Below are 16,336 nucleotides of genomic sequence, written 5' to 3' on the forward strand. Positions count from 1 at the left end.
CACACACACACACACACACACACACACACACACACACACACACACATACACACACACACACACACACACACAACACACACACACACACACACACCGGAACTAGAGCTTAACAAGGAGTGTGAAAGAAAGGAGTGTGTGATCAGAGGTGTGCACAGTGAGTGTATCGTGTGCTCGCAGGTGGCGGCCATGTTTACGTCGCGTGTTCGGCTGAAAGAGCAATTAAAAAGTCTGGAGGGAGAGGGGCGAGGGAGAGGGGCGAGGGAGGTGGGAGAGGGGCGAGGGAGGGGGGAGAGGGAGAGGGGCGAGGGAGGGGGGAGAGGGAGGGGGGAGAGGGAGGGAGGCGAGGGAGGTGGGAGAGAGGAGGGGGGGAGAGGGAGGGAGAGGGAGAGGGGCGAGGGAGGGGGGGGGGAGGGAGGGGGGGGGGAGAGGGAGGGAGGCGAGGGAGGTGGGAGAGAGGGGGGGGGGAGGGAGGGAGAGGGAGGGGGGAGAGGGAGGGGTGTTCAGACAGGGAAAGTCATTTAGAGGAGCCGAGCTCTGTTTTTCTGCAGCTGTGGTTTCATGTCGGAGAGAACGGCTAATCAACACGGCAGCTCTGTGAACGGGAGGTTCAGGTGCGCTCGGAGACTCTGGTTCTCATACTCCTGCTCAAACCAGCGGAGGTGGATCAGGAGCCACCGCAGAGGCCGCTCCGTCCGCCTGAGTCACAGGGCGGGAAACAGCATTTAATTAAACTTTTAACTTTTATTAGTTTTGTCTACAGACTCAGAGACTGAACTGTCTGCACTCAGACCAGGACCGGGTCTGTTCTCTCCTCGCCGCTCCACCCGGCCGACGGGGGAGGAGAGACCGCATTAACACAGACTCTGGGAGACTAGGGAATAAACAGGAACATGTTTCACAGGAAGTTTCTTCAAAGATGTTGATTGGATTCAAACTTGATGGAAGTTCCTAGTTCTAATAATGTATGATCCATAATCATGTGACCAAACCATCGACTAGCCCACAGCTAAACTGTGTTTACAACACGGAGCTGGAGGAGAGGAGACACTGACGGTTCAGATGACATGAGGAACAGAGTACATCAGGTTTAGATTGATTGATTGATTGATTGATTGATTGATTGATTGATTGATTGTTTGGGTGTGTTATTAGATTGTTTAGATTTGTCAGTGATTGATTGATTGATTATTAAACGGCCTCCAAAGTTCATGGTTGTTGTGTTTTGTGAATTACTCATGGACCAAAACCTCAAACAGTCTGAAAGTTGAAACTGATAAATAACGTTCAGGTCTGAAGAAGAGCCGCTGTTTCTTCATCATCACCATCATCATCCTCCTTACTGAGCTCTCCAGCCGTGCAGGGAAACTCTAAAGGTGTCTAACTCACAGCTTCAGTCCAGCCTCACCTCAGATTCACTCCTCGCTCGCTCGTGGTCGTGTCGTCAGGGACGAGCCGCCGCGTCTCCGCTTTGAACCAATCAGACGGCAGCAGCTTCTCCTGGACTCTTCTTGGTTTCCTGTCTAACACTCAAACTTCAGCTGCTTCTTCTTCTCCCTGCGCTAACTCACTCCACAACCTATCAGCTGGAATCACACGACTAATCTCTCTTGGGAATGACGGTTTCTCTCAGATACTAATCTCACAACGCACTCTGATTGGCTGGCACTGATTAAAGGCCGGGGTGGCCTCTCGCTCCCACCCCCCTCTCCCCCTCCCCCTGACCTCTGTCATCTCTGACCTTAAACTTTCACCTGTGAGCTCTCTCCCAAGACGACGGTGTAACTCTTCTCCCTGTGTCTTCCTCCACCTTAAGAGCTCCTCCCAAGACGAAGCAAGTGGCGCTTTGAAACATCTGGAATATGTAAGAGCTCATCACACATCTGCCACCTTCACTGAACTCACGATCAGAGACGAGTATTAAAGTGTTGAAGTGCTGGAGGTGACGAGACGCTTCCTGTTGTATTAAAACTGGTGTTGCTAGGTTACACGTTAACATCTGACATCATATAAGGAGAGGACAAGAGTGCGTCTTAACTCCACAGGTTTCAGGACACACACACACACACACACACACACACACACACACACACCTCTACAATGCCACATTCAGCAGTCAGGCGCAAAATAACTGGAGCTGACATCGAACCACGTCACATCGAGGAGGAGGAGGAGGATTGGATCCCTGGAGTCATTGAGTGACTTCCACACTTGGTCTCTCATTGGCTGGGAAGATGTAGGAGGGGCGGAGTCATGGGAAGTTCAAGGGGGGGGGGGGGTTGGTTGTGAGGTCGGGTCGCTTTCATTACGTTCTCCGAGGTGCAGCAGGTACAGTGGGGTGCTGAGGTAGGTGTGTGTGTGTGTGTGTGTGTTTGTGTGTGTGTGTGTGGGTGGGTGTGAGAGATCTTTAACCCGACTCTCTCCACGTCCTCAGGTACTGGAAGAGATTTCCTGCTACCCAGAGAACCACGAAGCTAAAGAACTCAGACGGATACTGACCCAGCCGCATTTCATGGTGAGTACACACACACACACACATTCACACACACACACACACACACACACACACACACATACCTCGTCTCCGTCATACTTCTCAGACGGGTGTGGGAGGCCTCTTCACCTCTTCACAAACATTCGAGACGAGACGTAACAGTGAGCGGTGGAGCTCTGTTTCACCACCAGACTCAAGTGTTTCACTCACATTCATTTTTGAGGATCCAGCTTCCTCTACCTTCACTCTGTGTGTGTGTGTGTGTGTGTTGTGTGTGTGTGTGTGAGGGTAGATATCTGGATCATATCTGGAGATTTTTCGATATGAACCTCTTACAACGCAGAGATCGATGTCCAGTCCAGATTTCATCTTGTATGGGGTCATAGTTTGAATTGGAGAATTGAATTCTGGGGTATTTGGCGCTGAGGACATCGATACCACTTTACAATAAAACTGCCTTTATAACGGATTTATAAAGGTTTTATAATCACATTATCAATTCACTTTATAAATCATAAATAAACAATTATAAACAAGTCATATCTCAGTTTTCATACATTGGTGCAGGTTCACTATTTGGCAAGATCAAGTGAATGCTTCTTACTCATTAATAATAATTAAAATATTTATAATTTTAAATAATAAACATAATTAAAAGTGTTTATAAAGGTAAGTAACTGATTAATAAATGGTTATAAAGACGAGATGAGGAGATGATGAAGGGAGAATCAGAGAGGTGTGAACAGAGGGACAGAGAATGTGTGAGCAGTTCACCAGGTAAAGGTTACCACCTGTGTTTTACCTGGAATGCTAATGCTAATGCTAAAGTCCTGAAGAAGAGACCAACCAGCAAAAAGCATCTCCATGTTCGTATCTGATCAACAGCTGTGATTATAATGCGGGTGGACAACACTCTGATATGATCATGTGATCTGCCAAATGAAAGTTGCTGACCATTAAGATGCTGACGGTGGTTAATTAACAATTAATTAATTATTAGTAACTGAACAAACGTGTGATGAAGCAGCAGCTACAGATGCTGATGACGGAGGAAACGTGAGGCTGAACAGCACAGAGACGTGTGGGCTCACTATCTGGCAGCAACAGGTCACTGTTGGCCTTTCTCTCTAATGTGTTATAACATCCAATAAAGTAGATGGTGTTTAAACTCTGTGGGTCTGAGCAGCAAAGGGTTAATCCAGTCAAGAGAAGTCTCTCCACCCCGCCCCCCCCCACCCCCCCTCACTCCCTCACCCCCCCTCACTCTGTTAATCCTATCACATTAATGCATCTGATCTCCGTCTGATCAATGATCTGCTCGATATCAGATAGACAGACCCATGGTGGGGGGGGGTGGTTGGGTGGGGGTGTATAAGAATGAAATGATAAGGAAACAGAAGAGAGGAGTAATCAAGATGGATGTGAGGAGGGGGGGGGGTGGAGGGAGGGAGGGAGGTCAGTAAGGCGTGTCTGATGCGATGTGCTGTGTCGGGTCAGAGGCCTCCCTCCCTCATCACGCTACAGGACCGAGAGAGAGAGAGAGAGAGAGAGAGAGAGGCATGTTCTGCATTCCTGTGAGTTCATGTGAGACAGTTTCATGAACCTGTCGTCCTCACAGGAAGAGAAACGACAACATGAGGGACATTTGTCTCTTCTCTAAAACCATAAGTCAGCTTCTCTGTTTTCGTCAGACAGGTGGACGAGGAGACAGGAACCACAGTAAATATGAAGCTGGAGCTCAGTTTGATCTTTACGTGTTTTTATTATCTTAAGTCACTTTTCAAATTAAAATCTTTAGAATGTTAATATGAAAGATAATAATGGTAATAATTATTGTTATTAATTATTATTGTTTTTTAAAAACTTCGCTTTGCAGAAGTGTTTGTGATGAGAAAACAGAGAAGAAGAAAGTGTCTCCTGCTGCTTTCTTCTTCTCTGGTTAAAAAAAACTCCACCCTCTCAGACACATGCTGCTTGTATACCTGTCCACCTTCACTGTCCCGTAATGAATCTGCTCATGAGACGTCTTCAAAACACTGAGTCCAGTTTCCTCTCTTGCTGTTGACTCCGGTTTTGACTGTAAGCAGAAACTTAAATTAACAAATGAATTATTTAGTGTTTAATTGGTTAATTCATCAATTTTCTGCCACTTATCTGAGTCCATTCCACTCATTATGATGATTATGATTATGTAACTTTGTTAAGAAAAGTGCTGCATAAATCAAGTTTGTTATTATATATTGTAAATAATAACCAGCTCCTTCAGGATATTTGTCAGGAAACAGTCACATGTTCGTTAATCAGGTTTATTCATTAGTAAAGTTTAGAGGCGCTGGTGTTTGTGAGTTTGGACAGAGTCAGGCTAGCTGTTTCCCCCTGCTTCTAGTCTTTATGCTAAGCTAAGCTAAGCAGCTCCAGCTCTGACTGACTCCGAGAAACAAAGTGAAGGAGTGAATGTTGAACTGTTCCTTTAAGAGCTGACTTCAGGATCTCTCTGCTTTTATCATCCTGTTTATCTTCTATTCCACTTCCCACACAGCATGGAGGGATTAGTTAACCCCTTCACCCTGTCCTCATTAGGGCACAGTCACACACACACACACACACACACACACACACACACACACACACACACACACACACAATCTGAAGTTCCTCTGCGTCTCGAACATGAAGTTTCTGTTTGTGTGTGATGCAGTTTGACATGAGAGTCAGACGCTGCCATTGCCTTCATGTCTCTGCCTCTCTGATCTGCTCCCCTTCCTGTGTGTGTGTGTGTGTGTGTGTGTGTGGTGTGTGTGTGTGTGTGTGTGTGTGTGTGTGTGTGTGATGCTGAGGGAAGACGGTGACAACTTTCCCCTTTGTTGAGGTTTGATTGCCTTCTTCTGAAGTTGGTGCTGGTTTGTTATAGTGCCAGTCACTGGCTTCTGTGGCTGTCAGTGGTGAACTGTGTGTGTGTGTGTGTGTGTGTGTGTGTGTGTGTGTGTGTGTGCGTGTGTGTGGCAGCTACAACACGCACACACACAGGCTACTCACCGAAGACACCTGTGGAAAGGGGGAATACGTGAAGCTATGACAGAGTGATGGACGGACTTGAGACCGCATCATGTTTTTCTCCTCGAGTGACGATCTGTGATAAAACTTGATCATTTTTACACAATAATAACTAATACACTTTTGTATTACACATAATATAATAACAAATACACAAACTCCTACAGCAACGATGATGAAGTAATTTTCAATAAATGAGTCAGTTCTGTATTTGGCTCAGTCCTCACCTTCACATTGAGTCTATCAGGCTGCAGCTGCAGGGTCAGCAGCAGAATTAATAATAATAAAAGGAAGAATAACTTTATTTATAGCACTTTTCTTAACAAGGTTACGAAGTGCTTTACAAGAAAAAGAGTCCAAAGCACCTGAGCATATTAAAAAGTGTAGAACAGCAAATCACCATTCTACAAAAAGATCTGACAGTAAGTAAAAAGAGGCAATAAAATATGTAAAAACAATAATTAGGGATAAAACTATAAAAATAAAACATTTATCAGACATTACCAAAGGCTGAGACAAAGAAATGTGTTTTTAGAAGAGATTTAAAAGAAGTTTTATGGGGCTCTAAAAGCAAACGTCACCCTTAGTCACAAACCTGGGGTTAGGGTTAGCCTAGCCTAGCCTAGCCTAGCCTAGCCTAACCCTTCTGCAGATCTCACTTCTCTGTCGGGCACAAACCGTGTCGATGAATCACAGATGTAATTGGGCTCAGAGCCGTGTAAAGCCTTAGAAGTCAGTAATAAAGTCTTAGAATCAGTCTGAAATCTAACAGGGAGCCAATGAAGGGAGGCGAGCAGCGGAGTCATGTGACTCCACCTGTTTATTCCAGAAATAAGACGAGCAGCAGAAGTAAGTATCAGAGAACAGAGGTCACAAGGATTTGGAAACTTGGATTTGTTGAAACTTAAAACCACGTTGAACAAGATTAATAGAAAAAAAAAAAAAAGATCTGATAATTGATCCTTTCGTTCAGGTCTAGAGTTCGAGTCCAGTTCCATTAAAACACCTATAATATAACAATACAGTGAAACACCTGGAATCATTAATGAATCTTCCATTGAAACTTTTATCTCCTGGTTAAAATGATGATGATGTGATTTTTGTTGGTCTTGTATCAAACAAACATGTTTCCTTTGCGTGTGGAGAATATGATCTCAGATATATATCAGGTACATCTCATGTGTTCTGTCACACATTTTACATTTAGCTAAGAAACTGCAGCTGCTGTGATTTGGATATTTTAATCAGCGGTGGAAGATCGTTAATGTGAAGTGTGTAACGAGCTTCAGACCGGAGATTGTGCATCGCTCTGTAACATCTCTGTACAACCGTCCGTAAACTGTGTGTCGTTGTTGTTTGTTTTGTTGTTTTTCAACGATCAGCTGATCGCAGCTCGTTAAATACAACTCCATCTCTTTATGCAGATCAGATCGATACCTGGAGCTCATTAAGCTCAGAGTTTGGATTTGTATTTAGTTAGTGAAAGTCGGCGTGTTGAGTCAGAATAATCAATACCTCAGATCTGCTGCTGCTCCGCTCGTTCTCGGGTCAGAGCGACAGGTGGTCAGCGTTAATTAGGTTAGCTTCATTAATGCTAATGTTGACTCATTTAATGTAAAAACCGCAGTGTTTCTGGCCTCTGGCCCGACAGCGGCTGATCACAGATCTGCCCCGGAGATATTTCTAACTTTAGATTCTTGTAAATGATAAAAGCCGAACTTAATGAGATCTGATAAAAGATGTGAGGGGATTCGAGATCTGATGCTGGATCTTAATTTGATTAAATGGTAACGACGCCGTCCTCATCCTCAAGTTTTCCTGGTTTAGTTTTATTCTGTCAACTTCCTCTCCGTCGTCGTTGCTCAGACTCTCTGACTGTGTTTTCCCTGCGTGGCCTCAGGCCTTGTTGCAGGCCCACGACGTGGTGGCCCACGAGGTTTACAGCGACGAGGCCCTGAGGGTGACCCCTCCCCCCACCTCGCCCTACCTGAACGGAGACTCCCCGGAGAGCACCAACGGAGACATGGACCTGGAGAACGTCACCAGAGTCCGTCTGGTCCAGTTCCAGAAGAACACGGACGAGCCAATGGTTCCTACTTTCACATATTTACCTGAGCTTTGTGTTGAGACCTCACACACCGTCTCATCCACTGACTCCACGTGTGTGTGTGTGTGTGTGTGTGTGTGTGTGTGTGTGTGTGTGTGTTTGTGTGTTGATCCATTCAGGGTATCACGCTGAAGATGAACGACTCGAACCACTGCATCGTTGCGAGGATAATGCACGGAGGGATGATCCACAGACAAGGTGAACTATGAGTTACACCACGAGTCACAACACAGGTGTTTGATAAACGTCCTACAGAGAAACACGTCCTGAAAACCAGTCGCAGCAGAGATTCACAGGCGAAGAGAAGTTGTTTTTCTAACTACTGTTATATAGATTCAGACGGACAGGAATGATTGAGTCTTTAAAAAAGAGGCATCAGAGTAAAAAGCAGAAACAGTTTCTTCATCTTCACGAAACGAGGAAACAAACAAACAAACAAACAAAGAGACAAACAGCAGCTGGTTCGTCTCTGCTCTCGTGGTTGAAGGTAAAACATGTTTCACTGTTTGACTGCGACTGTAGCAGCTAATTAATCCCAGTTGATTCATCGTCTGGTTAAAGGAAGTTTTTCTCTGCAGCTGAGACTCTGTAATTGTCTGTTTTTACTCCTGTGTGATTTAAAATGTGTTCGTTGTCGAGCCTCATCAGAGTCTGTCTCTCTCTCTCTCTGTCTCTGTCTCTCTCTCTCTGTCTCTCTCTGTCTCTCTCTCTCTCTCTCTCTCTCTGTCTCTCTCTCTCTGTCTCTCTCTCTCTGTCTTTCTCTCTGTCTCTCTCTCTGTCTCTCTCTGTCTCTGTCTCTCTCTCTCTCTCTGTCTCTCTCTCTCTGTCTCTGTCTCTCTCTCTGTCTCTCTCTGTCTCTCTCTCTCTCTCTCTCTCTCTGTCTCTCTCTCTCTGTCTCTCTCTGTCTTTCTCTCTGTCTCTCTCTCTGTCTCTCTCTGTCTCTCTCTCTGTCTGTCTCTGTCTGTCTCTCTGTCTCTGTCTTTCTCTCTGTCTCTCTCTCTGTCTCTCTCTGTCTCTGTCTCTCTCTCTGTCTCTCTCTCTGTCTTTCTCTGTCTCTGTCTCTGTCTGTCTCTCTGTCTCTGTCTTTCTCTCTGTCTCTCTCTGTCTCTCTCTCTGTCTGTCTTTCGTCTGATCTCTCGTTTCCCTTCAGGAACGCTGCACGTCGGAGACGAGATCAGAGAGATCAACGGCATCAGTGTGGCCAACCAGACAGTCGAGCAGCTGCAGAAGATGCTGGTGAGTGTGTGTGTGTGTGTGTGTGTGTGTGTGTGTGTGTGTGTGAGATAACTAAAGCTGGTTTTATATTTTTGCCGTGTGTCCTCTGGACTCTGATATCAAAGTTTGCTGTGGAGGTTTCTGTAACTCACTCGCTCCACTGAGCGGGAGACTCGTCCACCCAGTTTCTCAGAGCCCCATTAGCCAGTACATGTCGCTGTCATGGCAACCAGAACAGCCCAGACAGTAAACCGCCCTCCGTACTTCCCACTCTTTCCCCGTTTCCGCCTCCACGACGAGGACGAGATGATGATGACTGTGATGCTGCTGGAGTGAAAGCAACATGGAGGAAGAGACTGAAACACACAGATTAGACAGTGACAGTCTGATATTCAGGAACGAGACACAGTGAAATAAACATTATACGATTTTTAGATTAACAGATTAAATGTCAGAAAAGTCTCGTCTCCACAGAGTCTCTGTTCAGTGTCATGTAGAACAAAGAAAGATTCACAGCACATGTTCCATCTTTATTTAAAAATGTCAAAAATGATTATTTGATGATCAGAATAGATGCAGACGATCAACTAATCGATTAATAGACTGATTGTCTCCAGCGTCTAGAGTTCAGCTCGTCACGTCAGCTGTAAATCCAGTTTAAACACGTTCTCAGTTTCTCCACCGCGGCTGCAGCTAACGATTATCTTCATCATCGATTCGTCTACAGATCATTTTCTTATTTAATTCATTATGTGTTTGGGCTTTGAAGCATCAGAAACTCTGACGAGTGTCTATCACAGCTCGCTGGAGCCCACAGGGAGCTCGTTAGTGTCCAGAAATATTTAATTTCAGTCAAAGAAAATGATCAAATGCTCACGTCTGAAAACCGTGAAGCATCAAACATTTTAACTGCAGCAGCTGAAAGACTTCAAATAGTTTCAAATTCATTTTCTGTTAATGGATAAACTGACTAATCGTTTGTTCATCAGTAAAATGTTATATGCTAATGTGTGTGTGTGTGTGTGTGTGTGTGTGTGTGTGTGTGTGTGTGTGTGTGTGTGTGTGTGTGTGTGTGTGTGTGTGTGTGTGTGTGTGTTTACAGAGGGAGATGCGAGGCAGCATCACCTTTAAAATAGTGCCAAGTTACCGGACGCAGGGTTCCTCGTGTGAGGTAACGCCTCCTCCTCTTCTTCCTCTTCCTCCTTCTGACCTCTGACCTCTGACTGTGAGCTCCTGATCTGGTTACTAACTGCTCGCCTGGTTACTGAGCGTGCGTGTGTGACTCTGTGTGTGTGTATGTGTGTGTGTGTGTGTGTGTGTGTGTGTGTGTGTGTGTGTGTGTGTGTGTGTGTGTGTGTGTGTGTGTGTGTGTTCTGCTGTGTTTTGCTGGGGCTGGGTCAGATAATCAGCACACCAATTTCACAACCAAGATACCGGAACCCCCCCTCCCCTCCCCCCTCTCTGGTCCAGGAACGAGCCACACCTCTCTGTGTGATCCCGACCTGCTCCACCACACCTGTACACACACACACACACACACACACACACACACACACACACTACAGGAGTGGGTAAAACAACAGAAACAACAACACCTGCACAGTCGACACAAGCTGAAGCTCGTGATGTTTCACTTTTGTTAAAGAAGCAATAATCAATGTTTTACAGAGTAATAAAAAGTGACAATGTGAAAGTTTCACTTGTAGTGATGAACCTGCAGAGGGTCATCACCTGAGCCTGAAGCTCCTCCCACCTCCACACACCTTTATATAATGTTTCTCTGTCCTGACGACACGACAGCTTTAGTGGAAAGTGAAAAAACACACCTGATGTTTTCTCGACAACAAACAAACACTTCGAGTTTGACAGAATAAATAGTGAGGGCAGAGCTGTTTCTGTTATTCTGTCCACACGCACAAACTCTGACGCCTCCCGCCCCAAACACACGGGTAAATACGGACAACCAGACGACCTGAAATACAGTCATGAAATGATCCGTTCACCCTGACAATAAAACCACTGGACAACTTTATCAACAGTAACTGGAAGGAGCTCCCGTCACGGACTCAGCTGCAGTCCAGTGAACCCATGTGACCCCAGAGGGGCCCTTTAAATCTGGCACCTGTCCAGGTGAAACCTCGTATGTAATTACATTATTTTAACATGTTTTGAAAAAGACACTGGAAACCCGGCGCAGAGAATCTAAACTTGGAACCTGCTGGTTATTGTGGTTGTCTTTATTTAGGCTCAAGCTACATAGCAGAACTTTTATTTTGAAAAATCATACCCACAAACCACAGCAATGCTTTGATTTCATCGTTTTTAGCTGGAGACGGAGAGAAGAGGAGTAAATATAACTTCACACACACACAAACTCAGTTTTTCATCATGAATCACCTCTTTATGAAACGATGTGATTTGTCAGTTCACTTTGATTATTAGTTATTCTTTTGTTTAGAGGCTCTTTTCATTCGTTCACTCTTTTCTGCTCATCAATTAGATGTCGTTTCTAAATCTTAATATTTCAGTTTCTATCTCATCTTCTCCATTTTCACTTTATTTCAGTTAAAATGAAACATTTATCTCACGAGTCATTTCATAAAATCATTTATTGAAGTCTGATTCAAGGGTCTGGTCGTCTCACACACACACACACACACACACACACACACACACACGTTGCGTCTCTGAGCCGTGACGGTCTGTGTTAGTGATGACCTCATGGTCTGAGCCGCCCAGATCAGCTGGTGTTAGCGTAGCGCCCCCCTGTGGTGATGTGAGGACGTGCAGGCTGCTGACGATGTCGTCGTCTCTCATGTCCTGTTGACGCATTTCATTACGTCAACGCTGTGGTGGGTCTCTATTGTGTTGTTGCAAATTTACCCTCTCCATCGCCAGAAGAGTGTGTGTGTGTGTTGTGTGTGTGTGTGTGTGTGTGTGTGTGTGTGTGTGTGTGTGTGTCTGTGTGTGTGTCTGTGTGTGTCTGTGTGTGTCTGTGTGTGTGTGTGTGTGTGTGTGTGTGTGTGTGTGTGTGTGTGTGTGTGCGTGTGTGTGTCTGTGTGTGTGTGTGTGTGTGTGTGTGTGTGTGCGTGTGTGTGCGTGTGTGTGTGTGTGTGTGTATGTGTGTGTGTGTGTGTGTCTGTGTGTGTGTGTGTGTGTGTGTGTGTCTGTGTGTGTGTGTGTGTGTGTGTGTGTGTGTGTGTGTGTGTGTGTGTGTGTGCGCTGCTGACCTGTGTGTCTTATTTCAGAAAGAGTCCCCCACCACCTCCAGGCAGTCCCCTGCCAATGGCCACTCCAGCATTAACAGTTCTATCTTGGTAAGGACCCCTGCCCCCCAGAAACCCCCCACCCCCACCCCCACCCCTAAAGACAGACCCACAACATGTCTAAGGCCCCCCCACCCCCACCCCCACCCCCCTCCTCCGGTGCGTCTCATCTGTCACGTTGATGTGTCATGTGTCCGTCAGTTGATCCGTTTGTCCGTGTAGATGTCCGTCTCTCATGGGTTGTGTGTGTTTGTTTTTATTTTGACTTGTGACTGTGACAGTAGCATTATTAGCAGTAGCATTAGCAGTAGGCGGGTCGTCCTGCACTGATCTCCTGACTCGATCCCGTGTCATTCTCCCTGGTCATCTGTTTGAGCCAAAGGCCCCGTGTCCGATATCTCAGTTAACAAATTGGTGTGCCGCCTCGTGACGCCTGCTACGTGCTGCTACACAACACGCTGGGCCTCCTGTGGTTGCCGTGGCGCCGGGGGAAACACACACACTCTCTCCCTCTCTGCTTCACACTAAACCTTACGGGGTTGTGCAGCTTCCTCCTGTTCCTCCGGACAGACTCTGACGCCGTGGGCGTGCTGAGGCTGAGGCTGAGGCTGAGGCTGAGGCTGAGGCTGATGCTGATGCTGATGCTGATGCTGATGCTGATGCTGAAGCTGCTTCGCTCGCTCTGTGCTTGCTTGGTCGCTCCGCAGGCGGATCTGCTTTAACAGATGAGAGTCGCTCTCTTCTCCTCTCTCTGACTGTCTGTGTTTTTTTATCTTTCACAACAGTAGCTAGGTTGCAGATGAATGTGCATGCTTCTCCTCTCCGTCTGAGCCCAGTGTTTCTATCTCGTTTAACCTCGTCTCTCTGTCATCAACGCTTTGTTCCCACAGGACCTGCCCTCCACCATCCAGCCCAAAGGTCGACAGGTGAATAAAAGTCACTTACTCGCTCACCTGCACTTACACTGTACGACGCTTGCACCCCCCCCCCCCCATACACAAGTGTGTGTCTTGATTTCTCCCCAACCCTCTTCTCTGCTTCACTCAGTACAAACTGGATTCATTCACAAGATGCTGTTTTGTTTAGACGGTGACCGGCCGAGCTCTGACCTCTGACCTTTGACCTCTTTTTAAACTGTTAAAGAAGAAATATTAGATTCTGGGCCGCTGCAGCTGTTCGGCTCCCGTCAGACACACAGATGCTTCTGGGTTCAGATGAAGCTTTTATTGATTTTATTGAAGAACAAATCTGAACAGTCAGAACGGTTTTAATGCAAATGAAACAGTGTGTGTGTGTGTGTGTGTGTCTGTGTGTGTGTGTGTGTGTGTGTGTGTGTGTGTGTGTGTGTGTGTGTGTGTCTGGTCGGTGAAGTAAAGTAGATCCAGACCAGCAACAACAACAACACACACGTCTTTGTGATCCCTCTCTCCTCACCTGTTCTCTCTAACAACCACACCTCCCCTTTTATATCATTGTATGAGGTCATGAACTCATCACGCAGCAGCGCTCACCTGGAGAAATCAGTTCAGTCTTTCAGTAGAGGTTTGCAAATCAGAAAGAGAGACCTGATCCACCGGAGACAGAGTTTAGATGTAGATTTGGAGTCTGGTGACAAACAGCACCTTTTTTTAAAATGATCCTTATTATCATCATTTGGCCATGATTCCTTTATTTGACAGAGAGAAGGGGGCCGCTCAGCCGTCGGGTCGCCCCACAAACAGAGCAACTTTCTGGGCAGAACAGGACTCCTCTGCCTTGAACAGAGTCCCAGTATTTCCCCGTCAACATGTCCTCACAGTCAGTTAGCTTTAGCACCTAACGGCCAATCACCGCTCCCCACTGGGTTTTAGTTTTTAGTCTGAATGATTTGACTTTACATGTGTTCTGTCTCAGAGTTTCAGGAGTGAGTCCTACAGTCCGTTCAGCAGCCTCCATTAAAGACTTAGAGGCACAGTTTGGTTTAGCATGCCTTAAATTTTTATATCCATTTTTAAAATGATCTTTAATGTACGTTATTCCTACAGTTAGTGTCACAGAATCTGGCGAGTTTTCCAACTGAAAACTAAACTGTCAGACAGAAGCTGATAATCAAACCGGATCCAAACAGTGAGATAGCAGCAGCAGCAGCAGGATGAAACTCCACCTGTGCTCTGGTATCAGACACTGAACACTGACCCGCTGCGATAGGACGGGTCTCTACTTTTGACCCAGTTTGACTGAATGTGACTTGGATCCGTCCAGAGTCCGGGATCAGGTCTCAGGTTACAGGATCTAAAGTGAGTGAGCGCTGCTGTGTGATGTCTGACTTCCTTTACTTTAACTGTGTGTGTGGTAATAATGGCACAGGCATTGTTGCTAGAGTTCACCCCCTAACCACTGATCCCCGGTCAGACATGACCTCCGGCCGCCGACACACGGCTGTGAGAGCAGGAGTTATGGGAAACCTCGACCTCCATAACAACCCTCCATAATCGCCATCTCATCCCGTCACAGCGTGTTTGTGTGTGTGTGTGTGTGTGTGTGTGTGTGTGTGTGTGTGTGTGTGTGTGTGTGTGTGAGCAGCTTCCTCACACTTCACCCAACATCACACAGAAACAAGATGTCTCCCTCTTAATGCTGGGAGATCCGGGCTGAGGTCGAAACAGAAGAAGAGTCAAACTGAGTGAAATGATCTGAAGTATCAGAGCTGAGGAAAGGAGCTTCACCGCTTCCTGTCTTGTCTCCTTTAGCAAAGAGGAAACACTGGAGCTTCCTTTACCAAAGGAAAGGAGAAATGCCGTCCCACAATTCTTCGACGCCACATTTAAAGCGACGCATCGTTGTAGTTTCACCACAGCAGAGACACGGAAATGTAGAAACAGCAGAGCAGCTGTTTGATGTCTGATCGACTGAAATCACATAAATATAGATTCATTCTCTTTAAATCCGTCATGAAGAACAAGCAGGATATATTTCTAGTCAACAATATGATCATCAGAAGTAAATACTTCAGTCTACACATAAATGTTGTTTCACTAAAGCACCAAAAATGAATTTCTCTACTTTACAAATCTAAAGAAATATCAGGAAACTACAAACTTATGTCTGAATATAATTTATTCTGACCTCTTGCTCAGTTCATAATTTGTATTTAATTATCATTTTAATGGCTGAAGTTTCATCTTATTTCAACGTTTCAGTCCAGTTTGTTTTTGTGGTTAAAGGAGGATTTATCGTCCTGGTGGTAGTTAAATAAAGTTGGTTTAAAGAAGCTCAGTCTAAGTGCAGTCAGTTTTTTTCCTGATGAATTCTCCTTCTCCTTTTCCGTGGAGGTGGAGGAGAACAGGTGAGAGAGGAGGGTGTTCATCCTCTTCGACCTCAGCCCAGGTGTCAGTGGTTGTAGATCCGACCAGCAGAGGGCAGCAGAGTCCACATCCGACTCACCTTTTACTGTCTCATAGTCTGATATATTTTAAATACTTCCAAACAAAGGGGAAGCAGTTGTACCTCACCCTCGTCCTCTCTCACCATCGACCCCCCCCCCCCCCCCCCCCCCCCCCCCCCCCGGCCTCAATTCTGCTGTTTAGACATTGCACAGCCATTTTACTGCATGATGTGTGTGATGCTTTCAAATCCTAGATTGTTTCCAGACCTCCAATCAAGGACAAAATGTCAGTGAAGGTAAGAGACAGCCTCTCCCACCCCCCCACTACCACCCCCCAAAAAACTACCACACTTTAGTCCCAGACACTTGTGTCAGCTGACTGTGCAGCCGCAGCACACGGCTGTATGTAGAGCAGGATAATGACTGTGGTTGTGAAGTGATAGACACGTAAACAATGCCTGTGCTGTTAATTACCCGTGTGGCGAGAGGCTCATTAACAGCCCAGCACGCTCTGGGTTTATGTCACTGGAGAAAGCCCTTCCTTGGCAACCAGAACCCCCCCACCCCCAAGGGTCTCACCCCCCCTGAGAGTCGGCTCCTCATTACTCCAGTCTGAGCTGTCATGATATGCAAAACAAAGTCCGTCATCTCGCCGCTTCCTCTTCACCTTCTCTGTACCTCCTCCTCCACTTCTTTCACTTAACACACCACTTTCTATTTTGGAACCCCCCCCTCCCCAACACCCCTCAGTCAGCCCCCCCCCCCCTCCCCTCCGGTGACCTCTGTGCTTTTTAAACTTCCCGCCACAGATCTACGTGAGGGCCCAGTTTGAATACGAC

General features: G+C 46.2%; 1 protein-coding gene across 14 annotated transcripts in view; it reads left to right on the plus strand.

Annotated features, from left to right (window-relative positions):
• Nucleotides 1–16,336, plus strand: part of caska (calcium/calmodulin-dependent serine protein kinase a) — a 112,645-nt gene that overhangs the window by 85,546 nt on the left and 10,763 nt on the right. For 3 of the 14 annotated variants that reach the window (XM_056390028.1, XM_056390026.1, XM_056390029.1), the window contains 10 exons: nt 1,814–1,861; nt 2,432–2,512; nt 7,446–7,634; nt 7,772–7,850; nt 8,803–8,888; nt 9,970–10,038; nt 12,116–12,184; nt 13,024–13,059; nt 15,752–15,793; nt 16,307–16,336. The exon at nt 16,307–16,336 is cut by the window's right edge and continues 167 nt beyond it. In XM_056390028.1, coding sequence (XP_056246003.1) covers nt 1,814–1,861; nt 2,432–2,512; nt 7,446–7,634; nt 7,772–7,850; nt 8,803–8,888; nt 9,970–10,038; nt 12,116–12,184; nt 13,024–13,059; nt 15,752–15,793; nt 16,307–16,336 — 729 coding nt within the window. The remainder of the gene's footprint in view (nt 1–1,813; nt 1,862–2,431; nt 2,513–7,445; nt 7,635–7,771; nt 7,851–8,802; nt 8,889–9,969; nt 10,039–12,115; nt 12,185–13,023; nt 13,060–15,751; nt 15,794–16,306) is intronic. The other 11 variants (XM_056390041.1, XM_056390031.1, XM_056390032.1 and 8 more) reach the window with 6 other exon arrangements.

The sequence above is a fragment of the Seriola aureovittata genome, chromosome 11, assembly GCF_021018895.1.
Source record: "Seriola aureovittata isolate HTS-2021-v1 ecotype China chromosome 11, ASM2101889v1, whole genome shotgun sequence".
Lineage (NCBI taxonomy): Eukaryota > Metazoa > Chordata > Actinopteri > Carangiformes > Carangidae > Seriola > Seriola aureovittata.